Source organism: Melospiza melodia, chromosome 2 (genome assembly GCF_035770615.1).
Source record: "Melospiza melodia melodia isolate bMelMel2 chromosome 2, bMelMel2.pri, whole genome shotgun sequence".
In the NCBI taxonomy this organism is placed as follows: Eukaryota; Metazoa; Chordata; class Aves; order Passeriformes; family Passerellidae; genus Melospiza; species Melospiza melodia.
This window is the reverse complement of record NC_086195.1, coordinates 119,894,329-119,918,015: the sequence shown is the minus strand read 5'-3', so window position 1 is coordinate 119,918,015 and position 23,687 is coordinate 119,894,329. Positions and strand designations below refer to the sequence as shown.

Here is a 23,687-nt window from a genome sequence, read left to right as displayed (position 1 = left end):
TATAAAATAGTTACTTCCTCCATAGTCTCTTAAGGTAAAAAACCCAACTGTTTCATCATTTTCCTTGTAGATTGTTCTGGAGAAGATAGAACAAATTCAGTGTGTTGGCCAAAGAAAAAAATTCCCCAGAAATGGGCTGAACTTCAAAAAGCTACTGTTCCATTCCCCCACTATCACAGACTTCTGCTGCAGTAGCAAAGTGCTTTCTCTAAAGCAGAGAGGAACCTTGGACGACTGAAGGTCAAGTCCTTCAAAAGTGTGATAAATCCTACATTGTTCAGAAGAGAACATACATCCAGGGTGGCCTTGGGATCACTTTCAATTGTATTTGTGTTGAGGAACTGCTTTGTTCTGTGGATGTCCTGTAATTGGTTGCAACCCTCCAAAATTTCACCTATTATTCTGAGTGACCCTGTGCTTTGTGGAACATAAAACTCCAAGTTCTGGCCTCAACCCACATTGCTCCTGGACTGCAGCTTGAGCTCAATGCCATTGGGATGCTCTGAAGCCATAAAAGAGGAAGTAGGGTAGTGATGGAACAACACAAAGCACAGGTCTTTAAATCAGCAGAGATAAGGCTCAGATATTTTCTTCCTTTTGATCACAATGTCTATATTTTGACATGATTTAATGTAAGACAGTAATTCTTCACTATGTAACTTAGCTGCTTCATATCATGGATATCTCACCCTGGATATTACATGTTTCCAGAGAAAAGGAAAGGGAAGAAGTGTGCTACACATGAGCCACTGGTGAATGCCCTGCTGAGCAAATCCTGTTATGTGAAATGCATCTGCTGTGGACACTGGCATTTTGCAGAAGAAGAAGCCAATTTATTCAAATACTCTACTTTATGACAGATAATCCTCACCTGTATGGGTCCAAATGTTTTTAGAGTGTGACAGAAAGACTTCCACATATTACTAGGATCACAAGAATTCTAATCTCCTTTACTCTTTTTTATTATATTGCTGTGGGGATATTTCTTGACATGAAGAAAAACAAGTATATCTCAGATAACTTTTTCTTACATGTAACCACTTGAGAAAAGCATCCTAAACCTGTTGTATTCCATACTGGCCCAATACCTTGCAAAACAAAAGCCTCCTTTTGCTAAAACTGGTTAATTACAGAGAAAACATTCTAAACTTCTTTGACGTTTCATATTAAGCTGAGTCTATCTATTTTGTCTAGAAAGATTCATTCAATTCTCCATAATGTAATAGGAGTTAAAAAGGTGAGGGCCAAGACCCAAGTCAAGTAAAACGTTCAACCAATAAAAAAGAGAAGCAGGCAAAATACTGATACTGGACATATAAACATCTGCACCACTTTTCCAATCTCTTTCATTTCTATATTAGGGACTTTTTAATCCTTCACTACCTATGTGCACCAATCTTGAGTAATTATCTCTGCTAAAATATACAAGAAACTTCCAACTAAGGAAAAGGAGTTTTCACTGGCAAAGACTTGTTTTTCTGGTTTAAACCACTGGAGCAAATGAAAAACCTGTTCAAAGAAAGCAATATTTTGATACTACTGGGTTTTCCGTAAAGATTTTTGCTGGTGTACTTAAGTTTGCTAAGGGAGGGATATTTCAGCATTTCTAACCATAAAAGTTATGGCAGAAAAGAAAGAAAACACAAGTAAAACCTAAAATAGGTAGAAAGTAAGAGAATGTAAGGTCACTTTGTACCTCTGGTTTGAAATGTAGCAATTACAGTGCTGATTCCTGCTTGAAGAAATCACTGAAAGTACTGGGTCATGATCTTAGCTGTGGCTGACTCTCCCCAGCCAGGGCTACTTCTGGCTGTTTTTTTTATAGACTATGAACAAATCAAGAGACAACATAAGCACCCACTTTCAGTCTTACTGCCTGTATTTGGGACAGGATTTTCAGGTTTACAATTAATATGTGCCTTTCTGCTGCCTATAGCCAGTGGGCTTTGCAGATATGGTGACTGTACAGAAACAGATAAAACCTGACTGAAGGCGCTTCTGGCAAAATTAAGAAACATCGAGTGTGTCATTTGTTTTCTACTGGCATCTCTTAGAGTTACAGGGAAGGTTACATAATAAGCTGGCCAATGTTTGTAATAACCTTGTACCAGGAAGCAAACATCAACAGCACATAACAGCAGTGATGAAATCTCCATCGTGGAGCACAGACCTGAGGCCGTAAAGCACCGTTCCGTCCGGGTGGAGGCGAATCATTCGATTCTTCACCGTAACGCCGTGCACAAATGATTTCTTGTCGTTCAAGAAGTAAGTGTCAGGCACCCAAAGCTGATCTGCCACTCTGTTATCAAGCGTGAGGTTGAGAGGTATGCCAGCATAAGCCAGCCTCTTATCTCTCCAGTACTGTTGAAAATACATAGTCAAAGTGTAATCCTGGTGAGGAAAAAAAAAAGAGAAGTACAAGAGTCAACCATACTTTGTGTAACTAGGAGAATAATTTCCCTCTTGATAGCTTATTCTGCTGTTGATTAAATTTAATATTTTTAAATGTTTATTAAAAATTAAATATTTGTATCACTTAATAAATAGTTTATATCATTCAAGTATCGCTCTAGACTAAGGGGGCATTTCAACTCCTATGAAATAATTCAGCAGGTATCAATATCATTTGTCCTGCTCCTGCTTTTCTTTCATGTAGCTCTACTGATAACTGCCCAAAATTATCATATTTATGGAATGATAAATGACACCATGGGTAAATACTGCCATCTTCCCCATTTTTAAAAATGACAAATAAATGGAAAAACATTTAAAATATTTTGAAGTAGTATGTAAATTTCTGCCTGAAAAATAAGCTGAAGGTATGTTGATTATACATGTGCCTTTGTGTGAGACTGCATTTTGCAGTAACACAAATATTTTCTCATCAACAGATTACACTGATACTTTGAATAACAGTAAATTGTATTAAAGTGTCACTAATATCAATGTTTGGTTTTCATAACTTTGTCAGTTTTAAGGTTTATGGTATCTTCTACAAGCTGTGATCACTAATGTAAAAGCCTAAACATGGAAACAGCTTAAAACATCCACTTAAATATTCTTCATTTCATTTCAGAATTTGCTAACCTGATTTCTTCATATTGTAATAATGCTATATTGAAATCCTTTGAAAGGCTTGGATGTTAGGCCTCATTCATTAGCTTCATGGTATTAAAAAACATTAAAAAAATGCCTCTGAACATTTTAAAGTTATGCACCAGCAAAACTGAAAAAATAAATCACATTAAATAAATGAGACCATAAGTACAGGCCATTAAAACTCTGATTTTCAAATTACAGAAGTGCTCTAAACAATAAAACACTTCATGAGATTCTTCACAAAATACTGAGAAATTTATGTGATCTCCAAACACATTTAAATATTTAGCAGCAGGTGTGCAAGCCACAGGATACCTGCATTTGCATCTGGTTCTACAAGCTGGTGATGCAAAACCCCTCAGGCTTGCTGCTTGTTTGGGAAAAGGATGCTCAAGTTTTCCAAGCACAGCTGTTGGGAATGGTCCATTCTTGTAATGGGTTTCATGTGGACACAACCCAATTCCAGGCACTGCTCCTGCCCTGTTTCCCTCAAGCCCAATGGTCTTTCCTTGAAATCATATGAAACTTGAGCCTGCCTTTCACACTCAGAGACTTTGCATTTTTGATTCAATGATTCATTCTCTTTAGTGAGGGATCTGCCATGGCTTAAAGAAATCAAATTTAATTGCTTAGAAAAATAAATCATTATAGATATCAAGGAAAAGCTGTTCCCATTTTAAGAAACTAATAGGAGACCTTTGAAAACAAAAGAGCCCAGTGATGGGAGAAAGGAGCCCACATGGAACTGCCTGGTAGGAATCTCATTCCTCAAACCTCAAATCTGACATGACTGCTCAAGAGAATGAGCTCTAACCTTTTTGTCAGCAGCTTTCTTCAGCGGGACTGATGGTCCCTGCTCAGCAGGGAATGAGGTGCATGAGACACTGGGCACACCTGCCTGGCACCCATTACCAGGTCACAAAGGCCACCTCTCTCCTCAAGTTCTCTGCAATCAGTTTTCTAACATTGATGTTATAGAACCAATATCCTCTACCAGCTGTGTTTTGCTCTGTTCAATTAAAGCTTGTTTCAATTAACATTCAAAACTTGCTGGCTTCTATAATGGTTTGCACGGCGATGTCAAGAAATTTGGGATTTTAAAAGTTTTGGACACAAGAATGGTACACCAAAAGCTCACTATGTGTAATTGCACTGTATATGCACAAAATAATACGAAGCAATTAAATAAAGAAAAGGGGGGGTACTGCATAGCATTGAAAGAAATGACCTGGCCAGCACCAAAATATAAGAGAAGCAGTACATCTGAAAAAAAAAAAAAGTTTTAGGCCAGCTTTCTTTTTCCTTTGGTTTAAGATAAAATGTATGTTAACATCTAATGAATGGAGTAATTAATTAGATAAATAAAAGATACATAACAATACAAGCACTAATTATCTGGCATTTTATTCTAAAGTAACATTTACTATGTCAGGGAACAACTTCACAAATTATGCACAGAAACAAAACAACCATCAAACATCCAAGATTTACTGTGTCTTGAATGAAAAAAGGACTTCCAAAACACATTTTCTCAGGTACAAATTTCACTAGTGCTTTCTCTATTAACCCTGTTTACTTATTACATAATCGTAATTTTAAATTTTAAAAAACCCTCAAAACCCTATGTCTATTCGTGTTTATGATTATATTTGCATTTTGTACATTGGGGCTCTGCCAGCCTCACCTGCTCTGAAGATGATGACAGAAAGAATTAATATGAACCATGCTTGGCCACCATCACACTTTTTCAATTCCCTCAAAAAAAAAGGGGAGCAACAAGCTTATATAAGAACTGCACTGAAACTGCTTGGCTGTACAAGGAGTGATAAATGAGCAGGAAAGGCCAGTTCCTTAGGGTGGCTCCACCAAGTTGCTCACTATCTGCAGAAAATAGACTTTTTAAAACCCATAAGGATCAGTTCTCATTCTTTGATTAACTACTTTTAAGGCTCTGTATGTATAAAGAAAGTTTTTCCCTAGTCTAGACCCCAGAGGAAAACACAAAAAGGGTTTGAGTGTGGACTGGAAAATATGAATTAGATATTTCAGGTAAATGAAAAAAATGAACTTTTAACACTCAGTAAGTAGTCTACAAAGTTTATTAAGGGCCACCTCCCTCTAGGGAGCTTCTGATGACTAGTTCTGATATGGAGGTCAAGAGGGGAGATGTCTAAAGCCAGAAGAGATTGATACCACTAGAGCTACTGCATTAGGGTGCTATTGTATGTCAAAGACGACACAGAGCTGCCAGCTTTAGGAAATTCTAGCTACTGCAAAGAGCAGTGGACAATTTTCTCAGCAGGCAAAGACCTCCATAAAACATATTTTATTCCCCCAAACAATACAATGCAACATTCAACATTTACCTCTCCACATCCTCACAGTAATAACAAGCTTCAGGTCAAGCATGGTAACAAAATCACTCAAAGCTCTGACAGCCAACAAACCCAGTGCTTCTCAAGTACAGGTGAAATGTCCTCAGAACGGGAAAATCTCGACTGCACAGGCAACATAATCTTTCTTCTGTGAATTTAAAGACCCTGAAACATCCTACAAGGATAAAAGACAGTGCTGGGCACCCTTGAATTTGTAGCACAACAACGCCACTAATGTAAGGAAAGGTACACAAAAAGATGTGATAGCTGTTCTTTCAATATAGTTTTCTCTGGTCAAGGGGAGTGGAAAACACAATTTAAAAACCTCAAATAGTAGATGATACTTTGGATATTATCAAGATAAGACATTTAGATACAACAATAAAGAGACTGATATCACAACTTAAATAGTGTATGGTCTTTGTATGTACTGCTTATGATTTTAAATTTTTTTTTATCTTAAGCAAGAATTATAGACTAATAAATATTGTATGTGCTAGCCATGTACAAAGACATTTTAAGCATTTTCTACATTATATTTGTCCCTCTTGGACTGAGCATACCATGGAAACAGAACTAACCCACTCCTAAAAAGCCATTTCAGACAGATAATGCACTGACTGTAAGACCAATTAATGAAAAATACTAATGAGCTGTAATAGCAAAGGAAACAATTACCTGTTTTCTATTACAGGGCTTGTTATCTCTAGTTTTCCTCTCCTTCACTCAATAACATTGAAAGAAAAATTTGAAAACATAGTTTGCTCATCAAAATAAAATTAACATAATTATAGCAGCAATAATGCTCTAAATTTGACTATCACTGTTTGCTGTCTTACTATATCATGAATCACTGATGTTACAAGTTTTCTATTATCTGTAAATAAGTTCCTTCAAAATGATTGCTAGATAAACACTGCAATTAATATTTAAGATGGAATACTGGTAATATGGCAAATAATCAAAAGAAATTCTTAATGCAAAATGAAAGAATATATTGCAAATTATTGGAAATATTGGAAAAAGTGGTGCAAAAAAGAACAATTTCACTGCTTGAGAAGATAGCCTTGTGTTTACCTGAAATGCAATTTCCTGATTTAAATTTACATTTGGATGTAAATTCAAATCCTTGTTTTCTTGACCAAAGGACAAATGTGATTATTACCATCAGTTTCTGGATTATTTAATTTTGATGAGTTAATAAAGTAAGTACTCATTCATTGGATAAAAATATTTATTGAAAATCCATGCCTTAGTCTCTTTAATAACTTCAAAGTCTCTTCCCTCACCTTCTACTTGATTTCAAAAATTAGATATGGCTCCTGTAGTATAAAGAGCTATTTCTGCACCATTGATGATTGAATTATATTCTTCCCAATAAGCCCAAAGTGAGTTGCAAAGCCAAACTCATGAAACCTACGCTTTGACAACATATCTGTAAATCTGTTACCCTACCATACACAGAAGAGACCTGACAAATAGATTAATGCACACATTCAGTCACATAGTTAAAATGAATTTAATAAAGACTTTTTCAGAAAGGCTTACCATAAGAAATCAGAATTTACAAGCAATGCTAGTTGACTGAGATGATCACATAAACATTTCTCTCAGAATTCAAAATTTTCTAATTGCTTCAGCAACTTTCATATTAAAGAAAAAATTTACTATAGAAAGAATTTCCAATCATAGAATCATTAATGCTGGAAAAGACCTCTAAGATCATTAAGTCCAACTACTAACCACCATATTTCAGCACCAAACCTTGTCCCCACATTCCACATTTACAGGCTTTTTGAACACTTCCAGAAATGGTGATTCCACCACTTCCCTGGGCAGCCTGTTCTAACGCCTGAAACCCATAATTTTGCATTATATTTTACTTGTTGACATTTTGGGTTGTCCAATGGCCAAACAATACAGTTTCTTACTCAATCACCAGAAAATGGAGAAAGCCACCAACGTCTATTTTTCTGTAAAGTCTCTTAGAAGAGAACTGCCTGATGACAATGTCTCTGGCAATAGATGGAGTTCCTGGGCAGCCTGAGTGAGGGAGACCTGAGCATGCACACAGACACACACACACTCGTCCACTCTAGTCCACCAAAGCTGCTTCTCCTAATGTTTCTCGGCCTACCTGCTGTTACAGTAAAGGATTATCTCACCTATAAGATCCTGATTTGGGCTTTTCTTTGACATTATGCAAAACCTCTACAATACTGACAGGTTGAAAACATAGCACATATTTTCCCGAGCATATGGCTACAACACTCTTTCATTAAGAAAATGCTAAAGCAGCTCAATCATGCTGATTTCAGTGTGACCCTCCATATATCAATGTTGTTTTGGTATCTTTTGTACAAAATTATCATTACTGTTTTCTACTGAAACACAAAAGGATGGTGTTATAAACAAGAATTATTTAGCCTCCAAGAACCTACTTGATTCTACAAAACAATTTTCCAAATAAATGTGTGATTGCATGGATCTTTCCTGCCGCTCATACCCTTTGGCACAAGAGCTCCCACCTCCACTGATAGCCCAGTGCCTTCTCCAAAGAGCTTGTTCCCATTGAGCATCCTTGGGTGCTCCGAGGAGGGTTGCCATACCAACCAGCACTTGGCTTTCTGCAGGCAAAGAGAGCACAGTTGACATAGCAACCAGCCAAAGCAGCTCCTCCACTGCTTTTTGGGCACAGGTGGTGGTCACTGCAGTGGAATTGAAGCTTCTGAGCAGGAATGAAGGGAGCAACCAGGTGCCCTGAGGGGTACTGCCCCCAGCACCTTCCTGCCACGGCCAGTGGAGCTCACTCTTCAAAATCTGGGTACTAGCTCTTTTCTCTCTGTTCCTCTGCCCACCCCAAAGTGATGGGGATGCTTTCCTGCTCTTGGGTGTTCTCTCATCCCAACATCAGAGGACACCAGCTGACAAGAAAGCAATTGCTTTGGGTGAGCTTTGGAAGGTAAATATAGAGAAAAAAACAAGTTCCTGCAAATATTTAAGTTGAGGGACATAAGACAACCGGAAGACAGCTCGGGCTATTTAGTCTCTGACAGATGAGAATGGGGGGAGAATACTTCAATATACCTTTTCTGATTTAGAGTGTCACAGGTATTACAACACCCCAGGCTTCTCAGTAATCAGGAATTTCTATTCCCAAAGGACTGATCAAAGGAAAACTAACACACACCTTTACACCTGATGGGTATAGTGCTCTCTGACCCACAGCAGAAAGCTAGCAAAACAAAAAATTCTGGTCTTACACTACATCCCTGAAGAGGTGTCCAAAGAATTTGTGATAAATTACAATCAAAATCCACTTACTGATAGACAGATAGAACAAAAAAATCAATATCTGATAGGTCACTCCTGAGAAGGAAGAATAGAAATGCCAGATGTATAGCTGCTGTTCTTGAAAACTCTCAAAGAGATCAAGTCACAAAAAAATATCATCAAATACACTTAAAAAATATATACAAAAGACAAATAATGCCAGGCTAAGTGATTCACTGAACTTGTTTCAAGAAGCACATTTTAATGCCAACAAGACCTCATAAAAACAGGTACATTTAATTGCACTAATTGAAATCCTGCTAACAACATACAGGGAAGGAAAAAATCAACTTCTATCAGCTGTCAGCTGGTTCCCACAACTGAGGCAGCTGACCTTAGAGAGATGGGAACTGACAACTAATGGATTGTGCCTCCTACACAGTTACAGGATGTGCCACCAGTGAGTTGGAGAAATGAGCTACTGCCCTATCATCTTAAAGCTGTAGGTTTACTTTGGTTTTAGTTTGGAGGCATGAAGAGAGGTTAAAAATTTGGGATATACCAGGTACCCGTTTTAGAGAATGAAGGACTTCTCACACTTCTACTTTATTCTTTCCATAAATACATAATTTTATATATTTCCTTTGCAATTTTTGGACTATCAATATAAATCTGGGAGGAAAAAAAGCTCTCTGAGAAAGCCTTGTAAGTTGATATTATTTGTGATATTTATTCAGGCCTTCCCACTTCTTAGATAATTGAATGCGTGCACTCTTTTAGTGTCTGCAAGGTGTTCTAGCACAGACCCTAAAGTTGGGCATACACAGATGTGTTTTAAATACTGTGACCATAAATACATAGCTCCATGCCCCTCTTATTTGCTGTGATTAAACATGAAAAACATTGAAAAAAAAAAATCAGTAAATAGTATTTCACGCTGAAAAGTCTACAGTTTTTTTTCACCACAGAATTGTAAAAAAGCCATTGTAAAGGCACTTGTAGATATTTTTTTTAATCACTCCAGAGTCTACAAAAAATTCAAAACTATATTTAGGAACAGAGTTCTGATGGATACATGCAGTCGAATGAAAAGAGGTATTTGTTCACATCCACATATTTTGGTTAAAAACAAAAAAAAAGGAGTATTTACTCCACTGTGGGAAGAATTTCTTAAATTTTCTCATCTCCCAGCCTATCCATTTGCTGACTATGGGAGCCAGCCAATCTCACTGGCACTGGAGCCCCAAGGCTGACACCCAAAGTTCTATTTGCTGTCTGCAATTATGTGAAACAGCAGATATTCTTACAGGAAAACATTCAAGACAGACAAGTGAACAAAACACCCTTTGAGAAAGAGAGCAAGAACACATTAGCCATCAAATGCTTTAGCTATGCTAAACTGGAAACATAATCTGTGTATTTTCATTAGCAGGCCTGGAGGGCAGCCCCACACCCTGCCCGAGCCAAGGGCCCAGGACTCCAGGTCGGCCCGGTGGCTCCATCAGCTCCAGCAGGGCTGCTCTCCAGTTTCCACAGCTGCCTTTGGCCAGCCAAGCCCAGCCCACCCCTGGGCCCATGACCTGTCCCCAGCCCCAGGGAGGTGCCCACACCAGGGCTGGGGCTGTCCTGGTGCCCCCAGCTGCCCTGCTCTGGGCTGGGGATGGGAAGGGCCCTGGCTGCCCACTGCCTCTCTGCCTTTCGTGAGGATCCCCTGCCCCTACAGACACCTTGGCCACTGTGGCTGTCTGTTTGTAAGAGGGTGGTTCATTTGTACCAGGCTTTTATCTGTTCATTTCAGAGCAAGGGAACAAACTGGAAGGGATTTATCCGTGGTGGCTGAGGCTGGCAAAGGTGATGCCTGAACTATCCTCTGCAGCCTCCTCCCTTCCCTTCAGATGTGTCACTCACAACTGCCAGCTTCTCTCACATCTTCCTTTCACTCCATCAGAAATGCTAATTCCAACTCTGCATCTTACAGCAACAAAATTAGGATGCATGTTAAGTCAAAAGGAAAACATGCATTTACTCACAACTCATCACAGAGGGTAGGACAAACACCCTGTGACACAGCAATGCTCATGAAACTCAGCAAAGCACAAAATAAATAAATGGACAATCCCCCCCATCCCCCCCAAGAGGAAATATTGCAAGCATACATGATATTTAACGTCCACACATATTTCTTGCTGTACAGAGACTTGTGGAAGAAGTGGAGGAGAGCATCGCTTTCTGGCAGTGTCCTTGAAAGATCAGGCTGTGAGTGATTTTATAGAGAAATATCCTGCTGGAGGAGAGTCTCCCCTCTTGCATGGGATCTGAATATCCTGCAAAGATCTGCTAAAAACCTTTGGAAGGGAATCAAAATGTGGAATAGTAAAAAGAAAAAGGAGGAGAGTTTCAAACTACAATGATGCCTAACTCCTTAAGCCACAAACAGTATGGCCTGAAAAGGCAGATGTGTTCAGGGATCTGTGTCTTCTTAGGATATTTAGAGCAAAACTGATCCTGTAGCAGATAATTACTTTCCCCTTTGTGTGAACCCCATGAAGTTCAATAAGACCAAGTGCAAAGTCCTGTACCTGCCTCAGGGCAAACCCAAGCACAAATTCAGGCTGGATGGAGAAGGGATTGAGAGCAGCCCCGAGGAGGACTGGGGGATGCGAGTGCCTGAGAAGTGAGACATGATCCAGCAATGTGCACTCACAGAAAAATTCCTCTTACACATCTGTGCTAGATGAACACACTGATTTCAAAGACATACCTCAAATTCAGAAGCACAGGCAGGGACAAGTTATTTACAGAAACTGTGTTGTCTTTCCCACAGGTACAGCCTATAACCACTGCTTGATTACTTATTTATTTCATCTACTATTGTCAAATATCTCAGAACCAGGAAGTGCATTTATGAGGCAAGAAATCATTTTCCCCTTTGGGAAAGGGGAAAAGGCCTTTGGGTGGAAAAAATGTGTCTGTGTAAATCAGCATGAGCAAGGTACATTATATATCATTGCTTTCAGGTAGGGATTAGTATTCTGCAGGGTCGCTCAGCTAGGATGACCAGGTGACCTCCCAAATATGAAAATTATATCCTTGAACATCTATCTACCTCAGCTCTTGTTCCAGCAGTATTTTTCATGCTGGCTTCAGACAGTGGTGTAGGAATGGAGGGTTTAGACTCATCAGGAACTGGACAAACTTTGCACAAAGTCTTTACAGCAAAAATGGGATTCAGATAAAGCTGCTGTAAGTAAGGACCAGGAAGGTCACTGAAGAAGGAGATTGAATTAAAGAACAGAGGAAACTTAAACAGGTGCAGAAGAAAATCTGGCTTGGGGATATATCACAGAGGGGTGAAATTATAAAAAGCTTTATATCCTTGAGAAGGAACATAGGACAAAAGTTCATAAAACTCAGGTAGGACACAAGCTCATTCTGTGCCTGAAAATACCATTTAAAGATAGCATAGAAAAAATAGCAACCAAATCAAATACATACATCCTACTATTGAAATGCTACAAGTTTTAAATTAGATACAGGAATGAGTTTTAAGAGACAATATTGACCTGACAGGAGCATGAAAGACTTGATGGATGGAAAGGCTGTCAGTGGGAACTATAAACTACACAGGAAAAAAGAATGCAGTGTGTGTTAAAGAATGCTTTGTATGAGATAATTGTTCTGAATGTTGCACATTATGGATTAAGACACCAGGACTACAGAAATATTAGATCTGTCACTCCCTTATCAGGATGACAGTGGTGTGAGTGAGGTACTGAGAGAGATTTAAAAGACAACAAGAAAACAAATTAGTAATCAAAAACTTCAATCACCCCCACACAGATTGGGTAAATGTCAGGTTGGGGTGTGATGAAGAGACTTAATGACACCACAAATGACTGATTCATGGAAGAGCTTTTGCTAAAAGCTGAAACAAGCCAAGATACCCTGACTGGGTTCTGAGAAATGGCTCAAGTCATGGGGCAAAATGCTGTGACAGAAACACTGCTCATTAACCTGATGGAATAGGGAAATTCTCTTTTTAAACTGAGAAAATACTAAATTAACATAAAAATAGTTTTTGATTTCAAAAAATAAAACATAAAAAACTTGCTTCAAAGTTGGAGAAGAGTGTTTATAGTCATCATAATATGATTTCTTAAATATTGAAAGCAACTGTTGAATAACAAAAAAACAAATCCCAGAATGTTAACTTCATTACAACTAAAAATATATACTTCAAAAATAAGAAGAGACATCCAAAGGAGAAGAAAATAGCTAAGAAGATATACAAGAAAAGCAAAATAAAAAAGCAAGACAAAATTGCCTAAGCATTAATGTTTTAAGGCATAAACACTTACTATAAGTCATCAAATGATACTAAAAGAAAGCCTTGTAAAGCAAGAATGTTTTACATTTACATTGTTAATGACCAGATATAAGACAAGAAAGAGAGACCAGCAGTTTTTGCAACAGTGGGAAGTCACCTGCAGGCCTCCATCATCCTCACAAATGTGACATTGAGGAGATGAACACTGAGGTACCTACATTTGCTACAACATTTCTTTGAATAGTAAAAATGAGAGGTGTGAGTGTGAGGAGGTGGAGAAGACAGCAGCATTCTGTATGCCTGATAAAACAAAAAAAAAAAGAAAATCAATGCTGATGAAAAGTAATGCTCATGGGGAAATACCCAAAACCAGTCCAAACTATGGATTACTTTGTAGGTTCTGAGCTAACTGTGGCCACTAAGGAAAAAAAAAACCTGCAGTATTAACCAGCATTTTTGTGAATAAATCAGTTCAGAATTCTGTAAAATAAAATAAGCAAACATTACTAACAGTATTTGGAAAAGAGATAGAAAGGCCAGTCTGTATGGAGCTCTGAGCAACCTGATCTAGTGAGTGGCATCCCTGCACATGGTGGCCGGGTTGGAAACAGATAATCTTTATGGTCCAACCCAAACCATTCCATGGTTTCTGAAAGTGTTGAAGAAAAAAGGAAAACTCACTGCACTGCATCATTTTAGTCAACTTACACCTTGAATACTGAGTACAGTTCAGGCCCCTGTTCCCACCAGGGCAGAGCACAGCAAGGTACAAGGCATTGCAGCAAGGGGAAAGAAGGGCACAAAGCTCCATATAAAACCAGACTAAACAAGCAAGGATTTTTCTGCCTACAGAAGAAGCAACTAAGTGATAAATTGAAGATATCTGTAATAACGTTGTGGAGGAGGCCAACAGCTATTTACTCCTCCTCACTTGTAAGAAATAGAGACCAGCAAATTAAATTACCAGATGTTGGGCTCTGAACAACTGAAAGAATACTCTTTTTTCACATATATATGAAAATATGTATATGTATGTTTAAAATAGGTAGTTCTTACCCACTGCTTGACACCAAAAATAAGCAGATGTCCCAGGAAGCCCTGAGCAGTTTCATAGTTTGATGCTGGAAGAATATCAGAAAACTAACATAACTTAGTCTAAACCTACTTTTATACTATGCTGGAGCATTCATCATTGCTCACAGCAGGAAACTGAATACCAAGAAAGGCAGATTTCAGGTTAACTGCATTTCTCATGTCTTTATCTTCTTGGAGCATGCTATGAAGTCATTTAGGACTCTGCAGTGTTGCTCAGGAGCTGATGTGACTGTCCTGTGGGGTTAATAAGCATTGCTGTCAGGGCTGACAACTTATCTTTCCCAGGGGAAAGAAGCAGAAGTTGTAACCTGAAACACTTATACAATTCATTTTGGATCCAACTGCATATGATGATTTTGAACATGAGATTTTTACAAATAGCACAAATATGTCAATGTAGAATATTTTACTGCCTGTCAAATTTAAAAATTATTTTAGAGTCACTTCTTTAATGATTTTGAGTGATACTCATGTTCACTTTAATTTGTCTAGCATCTGCTCCTGGCAAATGTAAGCAGATGTGTCTAATTATTACCTTTTGATACTTGTGTATGCATAGCATGAGTAAGATCATGAAGAAAACAGAGTTTTGTGAAGAGGAGGCGAAATACCTTTGAAGCCAGTGACATGGCAATGAATCAGATAGCTAAAATATCTATTTTATAGTTGTGAAGTTGGCAAATAATCACAAGCCATACATTATTCCAAGAGAAAGCATAGTTTGAAGATGATAGATACATATGTAAATTTAAATTAGGTTGAAGCTTGACATTAGAACCGTGTTCTTTCCAATCTGAGCTCATGAAATCATAGAATCAGATCCTGAGTCAGAAGGGACTTAGAATATGAAGTACAACTCCTGATGAGTTGATCAACAGGGGTAATATCCTTGACCTTATTTTTCAACTGTAACACCATTCACATTTTATTTGAGTGGGTTTTGCCTATTGAAAGATCTGAAATTGTTTAAAACACCAGTTTAAATGGTGCTATTTAACACAACACAACAATTACAGGCAGAAGTTTAACCATAATTCCCCTGCAGAACCTCTAACCCCACAACTGCTTGTGCAGCTTCTCCACCTCCCTCACATCCATTTACAGTCTTGGATTTTGGGCCACAGCTCAGCTCCTGAACTTGCTGCTGTGTCCAGGGACAAATGGCTAGAGAGTCTCTGGAACCTTTTACATATAAAAGGTATGTGTAAGGGAGTGTGGTGGGTTTCTAGGGTGATATGAGCAGGAAAAGCTGAAATCTGACCACTGCTGTGAGAGCAGTGCAGTCTCAAATCAAGAGGTCACACTGTTCATACCAAATGCAAAGTTGGTTATGTTATCTCATGCACACAGATCATGCCAGTAAAGGAGGAAATATTTTATTTTAAAGTATCTATTAAAACCACAGAAAAATTCTTTTAGCAGTTTAAATTTTAAGAATGTTAATTTCAGTATCATATCACCTGGTTTTGTCCACAGTATGCAGACAAAATGATTCTGCTTATGACCAAGTATCAAAATTTGTACATGGTACAAAACTTGTAAATACTTCAAATTCTGCTAGATGAGAAAGACATACCTAAAACCATATCCATGCCAATATAGATAATTAGAGAAGCTAAACATAATTGTTCCTCCACCTTATTGTACTATATTCAATTTTGATTCTGTTTCTATTTATACAAACAAATACTTTTCCTCCACTATTGGCTACTTTTTGTGACAGGTACTATAGTGTTTATCTTTTTCAAATTAGATTTGCAATTTTCAGCTACAAGCAGAAACAGAACTACCAAATTATTAATTGTATAAAACAAGAACATAAAGTAGCCCATATCTCTAACTCAGAAACTAAATGTAAATCTATGTGTGATATAACCTAGTATTGCATTATCTCTTCCACATTTGCTCAGGTTCATCTCCCAAAGAATTCATTCCTATATGACCAGATGTTCTATGTGGTCCCAAATCCAGCAGCTCCCCTTCAGAGTAGAAGCTGCTGGATGCTGAACATATTAAAACATCTGAGGCTATAGTGGGAAAAGAGATCTCAGAAATTTGGCTGTAATGACAGAAATGGATGCATTTCTAAAACATGGTTGATTGATTATCTTTTACAACTAACTGTAACAAATGTGTTTACACTAAAAAAAGAACTGACTTTCTTTGAACTCAGACTCTGTTGCCCAGCTAAGTGATTTATTCTATGCTTACAAAAAAGCCTTTGCTTGAGTTATTGATCTATGCATTATTATTACAATAGCATGACATGGTAGACATATTGCAAATGGATTCATAAAGTGGGTCCCTGATAATATAATGACTAAATAAAAATATAAAGAATTTATCTTTCCTACCAGGAGCACAGATTATACATGCATTTGTATGTGCAGACATGCAGTCTCTAATTCCTGGTTCTATGCTACTGTATATGAGAGAGACACACAGTGCCTTTCAGTCACACTAACTCATCTTTTCAGTAAGATGGCTTGCCTCCCTAGGCTTTAAAAAGGCTCTGAGTTATAGTCAGCGTTTCAAGAAAACTAATTTGTGATCATTCACAAGCCACCTGTAATACATGAAGGATTGAAGCTGTTGTTTCAAGACCTTTACCTATGGCTATGAATTCTAGGAGGCTAATTTAATTAGAAGTGATTTTTAAAATATCACTAGGCAATATTGCTTTTTTGGAGAAGAAGTATTTGTTTCACATACTACAAATTTTCAGAATTGATTGACATTTCTTTGCAGGAAATGTCTACAAAATGCAATGCCATTTGGGTGTTATTATATTGAAAGCTGTGGAAAATTAGCCCCTGCTTTTCATAAGACTAGACTTTCTTTGACTGTTATAGTTTGGAGTACACTTCAGTTACTCTACTAATTTAAGCTCTCCTTTCAGTCAAAAGGAAGGAAGTTATTTGAAATTGGGGAACACAGAAGAGGAAAGTTGCATGACCAGGGACTGAAAACAACAATAGCTGATCAGTCAGTAGAAACCATAGATGATGAAGTAGGGTATTTGGGACAGTTACAAGAGAACCAGGCCTATGTGCCTAGTGATACTGATATTTCATATCAATGAAATGCATATGTGAAAGATGCTACTATAATCCTAGCATGCAGCAGGCGATGGAAGTCAAAGTGCCACTGCACAAGGCACCAGTTCCAATTTCCTCTAAAATAGGCTGAAAAGTTCTGGTCACCTGTCTTCAAAAACTTCAGCTGGGGAAAAGTGCATGGGAAGGGCTAATGGAAACCCAAGGGAAGAGAGCACCTGTCTTCTGAATCAAACACTGGCTTGTTTAGCTCAGTGACATGAAAAATGGAGTATATGGTGACTCCATCCACACACTACATGCACTATTTCCTTTCAGACTGAGTAACCAGAGATGGACAGATCATCTTTGCAAAACACACTGTCAGCATCATCAGTATCTGCTTTATTTAGTTTGATCCTAAGGAAGGAAATACTCCATGCTCAGATGTAATCAAAGACAGTGTACAACTGATTGCCTCAAGAACCACACACACACAGTTCTTCATCATTTAGCATTAACCTTTCACAGAAAGTCCAAAAAAATTCCAACTTTTATAAAAAATTAATCAACAGGTCCTCTTTTTTTAAAGAAAAAGGTGTTTAGGTGCAGTTAGGATATAGACTCCTAAGCTACCTATGATCTTGAACTCCTTACTGAAGCTCTATGGAAACAAATTGTTCAAATTTTAATGGGAATTCATTAGAATAATGTAATCAGATCTTTTTCTTATTTATTAGAAAAAAAATTAATTATATTTAGAGGCATCAGTTGCCTAATTAATGTTGATCTGATTTGTTGGTTGCTGTCATTGATTGCCATAAATGAAAGATTCAAGTAGTGCTAAAACCAGAAAATCTGAAGGAAACCAGAAGTTGTGGGACTTGTCCAAGCACTCAGTGCTAAAGCTACAAGGCTACTTCTGTATAGCAATCCTGTTCAAGTGTGCACTTTACACTGCACACATGAGCATTTGGAAACCAAAACACAGAGCTCAAGAGCAGGGAAACTATGAGCACAAAGTCTGCTGATATTGGAGGGCTGACAGCAGCAAGCTGCACCTATGCAGCCTGTGGAGACACCATGGGGCTGATGGGCTGCCTGACCAAAAAAAGGGACATAAAGGCTCAGGAATATGAGAAAAGGAGACAAGACCCTGCCTTGAGGGTGCAGTTTGAGCAGCCTGATAAGCCAGGAGACAGGAGCTGCAGCCCTTTGTGCTTTTTTGATTTGAACTGCAGTTTCCCAGGAGTGGTCTAATGCCCCAGTACCAGGTCCAAGTGTGACTGATTTACAGGGAAGAGCTCATGAGAGGCCGATGAAGAAAGAAGACACAAAGCAGGGCTAACCCTCTTCTTTGGCATCCCAACACCTTGCAAAACTAGGGCGTAAGTTACAATGCAGGTATAAGCAGTTTCTGCTTCCAGACTGTTTCTACATCACCACGTCAGGATGACTTCTTATTTTAAGAATGCTTATTCTGGAATTGAAGGGTTATGCTCCCTTTTGACTGAAAGGAAGCATCACATGGACAAAATATTAACAAAAACCTGGAAAAACAGTGATAGTGTGCAGCTTACACTCAAATACTGTTAATCTTGCACTTAGATAGGATGAAAGCACATTCACAGCTTTAATGGAGACCTCTGGCATGTCCATGCCCAGATAAGCATTCTCTAGAATACAGCCACAGCAGAAGAGCTGCCCATTTAAACTATTTCTATCATGTGATTCAGATTCTGGACTGAGCTCAAACAGACAATTTACAGATAATGGGCCACATTCAGCTAATGTGATGCTATTAGAACTCTACAGGTTCTGATGGGGTTGTACCATTATATCCTGTGTAAAGCAGATGTTAATTTCTCCCAATAAACAATAAAATAATGATTCATGTAGAATGCTATGATGCAAGACTAAATACAACCCAAAATTAAACATGTATTTTCCCCTTCTTTCAGGGAAAGCATTTCATTGCCTTTTTCTGCCTGCTAAACATTTCTTCCTCCTTCTATAAACTGTGTTTCTGCTCAGGCAAATTCTTCATTTATTGATTCTTTTCTTTTTAATATTCAACCTACAACCATCCATGATATGGTCTAGTCACTGGAGCTTTATCCTATTTGCCATATTTTTGTTTCTGAATATATCTAATTTGATCTCTGCTTTTAAATGCATTTCTCCTTCCATGGAAATCATATTTCTTCCTCTAAATGTATTCCCCCATACTTGTTTCTGCCACTATGTGCTTTTTAGATTACCTTTGTTACAGTATTATGAAACCAGAGCAATAGATTCCTCCTTATTTCTCCGCTGTGGATTTAGTCTGGATTCACACAGATACAATAGTGCAGAAACTGAAACAGAACATTTTAAGGTGTTGGGATCAATATTTTTCAAGAAGCCAGTAATTGTATTTATATGAATATGTTCTAATAAATATTTCTCTTCCTTCTTAAAGTGCTGTGAATAACAAGCAGTAATGGAATTCTGCAGGGGTAGTCTTAGAAATTTTGCTGTTTGCTGGCTTTTGCCATTTTTCTGTCCATCAGCTGTGTTTATTCACTGTTAGAGGTAACCAGTTTAAATCTCACTAATCTAAACCTCTCTAAAACACATAGGTAGTAAATATAACTCCCTGCCTTAGAAAAAAATACAAATCTTTGAAGCCATCTGAAAACTAACCATTTTATCAATATGCTCAAGTTTTTACATATTATCTGGGCTACCTGGATTCATGTTTATCAGGACCATAAATTCAACAGACAGAAGGAAGAGGAAAGACTAAAAGACTTCTGAAGTTCAATCAGAAGCATTCTGCATTTTGTTCTAAGATTTATATGCAGGGAAAAAAGGTAAATGGCTACTGATCCCTCTCTTTCTGGGAGCTTCCAAGGGCTGATACTGCTGTGTGTTTTAATGTTGAATTACAGGAGGAGGAGTATGCACTGTTTCATTCAGGTGTCACCACCTGGATATTTATGCATACAGTATTAAGGAAATGGCACTTAGTAGTTTGGAGACTTTCCTTTGAATGATACAGATTTCAAACCAGTCCCTCCAAAAGGCCTCAGGATAACCTTGAGAATAATTAAAACATTCATTATCAAGGAATGAATCACAGTAGATTGCAACCAAACTAATCTGATGCAGGGACTGCATTTTCTTATTTGTTGCCTTCATAAACAACATATATCACAACTTTCCCAGGATGCTGAAACTTCCTTCAGATGGATTAGCCAAACTATTTCCACGGAATTTTAAAAAATCCATTCTAAAAATAAGTAATTCTATTCTGAATATAGCACCCTTAATGAACATTTTGTTCTTTTAGTCTTCATATGTTGCATCTTTACTGATCAATTCATTCTTTACTGAACATTTTATTCTTTTACTCTTCATATGCAAGGAAAAAGTTGACACCTTTTACTCAAAACATACTAAAATATTCTGGAGTGTACACACTTTCCCTTCACTGATCACTTTAACTGTGAAGTTGTTACCAGAAAATTTTAATCAGAAATTCTTCAGCAATCTTGGCCCAGCAAGTTCTAAACTACAAAGTAACTTCCAATAGTCTTTGCTGTTTTCTGTCTCAGAAGAAAACTGGAATAATCATAAAACCATAAAAATTCAGCCCTAACATGTTAAACCTGCAATGCAGTTTTACTAAGGCCTCCAACCATAATGATGAAATCCAATTCATTTTGTGTAGCTGTCACTCCACAAGAAGAAACAGCTTTGCAGAAAACACAACTGATTCGTACCCTTTTGCACATGTACAATTTAGTTACAGTCTAGAAATAATCCAAGCAGCAGAGACGGAAACTGCTCGGAAATACAAATGTTCTGTGGCAATGAAGTCAGCCTGGCTTGAGGAGCTGTGCTCTCTCTCATTTGGCAATGCAAGATGCAAATATTTTGATTATCTATTTGCTATCACATGACACACTGTCACTAGCTGATAGATTTTAAACCAGTACAAATGAAAGGAGCACAGAATGACACCCATATGCAGTAAACGTTGACCTCAAAATATTTATTTCATATATTTTCACTGAAGCTGGAGGAAAAAAACCCAAGCTCTAGCACACTCTCCTTAAGAGGCCTTGCAAGTATTTCAGTCAAACGGAGACACAGCATTTCTGCAGCTATGCTTTTCACCAGAGAACCTATTCCTCTGATGAAAGAACAGAAATAACTGAAACACTAGGAGGGCAGCACCTTTCACATGATTCAGTTAGGCAAGAAAAGTTATGTGTCATTCCAGTGCCTGAAACAATTTGAAAATGCAGATGTTGGAGATTTAGTATCTTCACAAATATGAAGATACATATGAAAAGCAGAAAGGACCAAAGTAAAAATGACAGAATCACTCAATGGTTTGGGTTGGAAGGAACCTTAATGACCATCTAATTCCAACTCCCCACCATGGGACACCTTCACTACATCAGGCTGCTCAAAGCCCCACCCATCGTAGCCTTTCAATACTTCCAGGCATATGGCATCCTCAGTTTCTCTGGGCAACCTGTTCCAGTGCCTCACCACCCTCAGAGGAAATCACTTCCTTCTATCTGATATAAATCTATCCTCTTCCAGTCTGAAGCCACTCCCCCTGGTCCCATCACTACACATCCTTGTATACAGTCCTTCTCCAGCACTCTAGTGGGTCCCTTTACATGCTGGAAGGTGCCAGAAGGTCTCCCTGAAACCTTCTCCAGGCTAAATCATCCCAACTCTCTCAGCCTTACTCCATAGGAGAGGCTCTCCATCCCTCTGACCATTCTGGTGACCTTCTTCTGGACTCCCTCCAACAGAATCCCTTGTCTTTCTTGCAGTGGTGTCCTCAGAGCTGGATGGAGCACTCCAGGTGGGGCCTCACAGGGGCAGAGAGGAGGTGGAAAATCACATCCCGGACCTGCTGGCCACGCTGCTTTTGATGGAGCCCAGGATATCATGTGCTGGTCCCAATACTGACCCCTGAGGAATGTCACTGGCACACGGGGCAGTTGAGTGAGACCAATTCTTCATCCACTGAGTGGGCCACCTACCAAATCCATGTCTTGCCATTTCAGAGAAGAGGAGCTTGTGTGGGACAAAGTCAAATACTTTATCACTTGCACTATCAGTGAGGAGACCTCTGCATGTGTAGTTCTGCAAGAAAGCCAAGACCCACAGATGGGGTTTTGGGTGGAGTGCTTGTGACCTTCTTATTTCTGAACACAAGGAGATTTCTCTTGTATCCACACAATGGGACCAGGAAAACAAGACGTATCAAATACTCTTACTTTTGTGTGTTTCCCTTGTAAAGAAACACCCTTGCTAGACCAAACACCACCAAACACATTCATCTCCCTCTCTCACCAAAAAGGTAACAAGATCCAGTATGCTATCACTCTGCATGAATCTCACCACAGTAATATCAAAACGTGCTGCTACAGTTGTAATGATTAATTAAGTAATATTCACAAATCAAATTTCACTACTTAGCATTTACAAAATTGATTCTGTCTGGAATATACAATATGAAACATTAGATGAATGGAGAAAATGAAAGGAAACATGCTCAGAGGCTGTTCACATATTAATGTATTTTAATATGCTTGAAATAATTTTTCAGAAAAACTTTACTTTTCACTTCAAACATTGAGGCATACGCCACTGTTGAAGTAGAGATAATTGACACCCTGTGGATGCAGAATAGAGACAGACAGTTTTGCTTTATACATACAATATTTAAAAAAAGGTAAACAAAGGAATTCCTAATTACCTGTGTATTGAACTCAAGGGCTGGCTGAATCAGCTCATTCCTTGGGCTATGCTACCATTTCAGTGCTTCCCATTCAGTAAGACCTCAGTCTACAACTGGAGTATGTGGTTAAAACACAAGATCTGTTAATTTCCTGCTCAGAGAAATTTTATTATCTTATTAAATGAAATTAATTTTCAAAACAAGTTGCCTGCCTAAGAAATAGCAAACATCTTCAGCTTAATGCCTTTGCTGAGGGTAGCAGGTGAAAACACCTCTTTTTTTCAGAATCAGTGACTGCCATTTCAGGCTGCAAAAAATAGAAAGCAGTAAAATGTCAGCTGACACAATGAATATCTGTATAAAAGCAATGATACAACTTGGCTAAAGCTAGGGAGATGTATGTGATAGCTGAGGGCAGTAGAGCTGTCAGACTGCTATGCAGATTTTATTGTATTTCTTATTAAAAAAGAGAAACATCATTTATATTGTGCAATACAGATACAATATTTTTGTTAGTGCTTACTTTTCTATCAGCACTTTTAATTTATCAGTGACATAAATTTGAAGTATTTGTAGCCACAGAATAAAGATATGCAACAGGATGTAGACTTCATTAACTGGCATCTGCTTGTACACTTGTTCAATTAAATCAGGTCGATACAAGTGTTAAAGCCAACTTGATCAAAAAGTAATCTTATTTACTTAGATAAACAAAATAATTGCATTAATCA

The 23,687-nt window shown here is 38.1% G+C and overlaps 1 protein-coding gene across 1 annotated transcript in view; it reads right to left on the bottom strand.

Annotated features, from left to right (window-relative positions):
• The window catches only part of GABRB3 (gamma-aminobutyric acid type A receptor subunit beta3), a 115,864-nt gene that overhangs the window by 34,533 nt on the left and 57,644 nt on the right, over nt 1-23,687 (bottom strand). Inside the window, exon 4 of the mRNA XM_063149732.1 lies at nt 2,171-2,391. Within this exon, the coding sequence (XP_063005802.1) occupies nt 2,171-2,391 (221 nt within the window). The remainder of the gene's footprint in view (nt 1-2,170; nt 2,392-23,687) is intronic.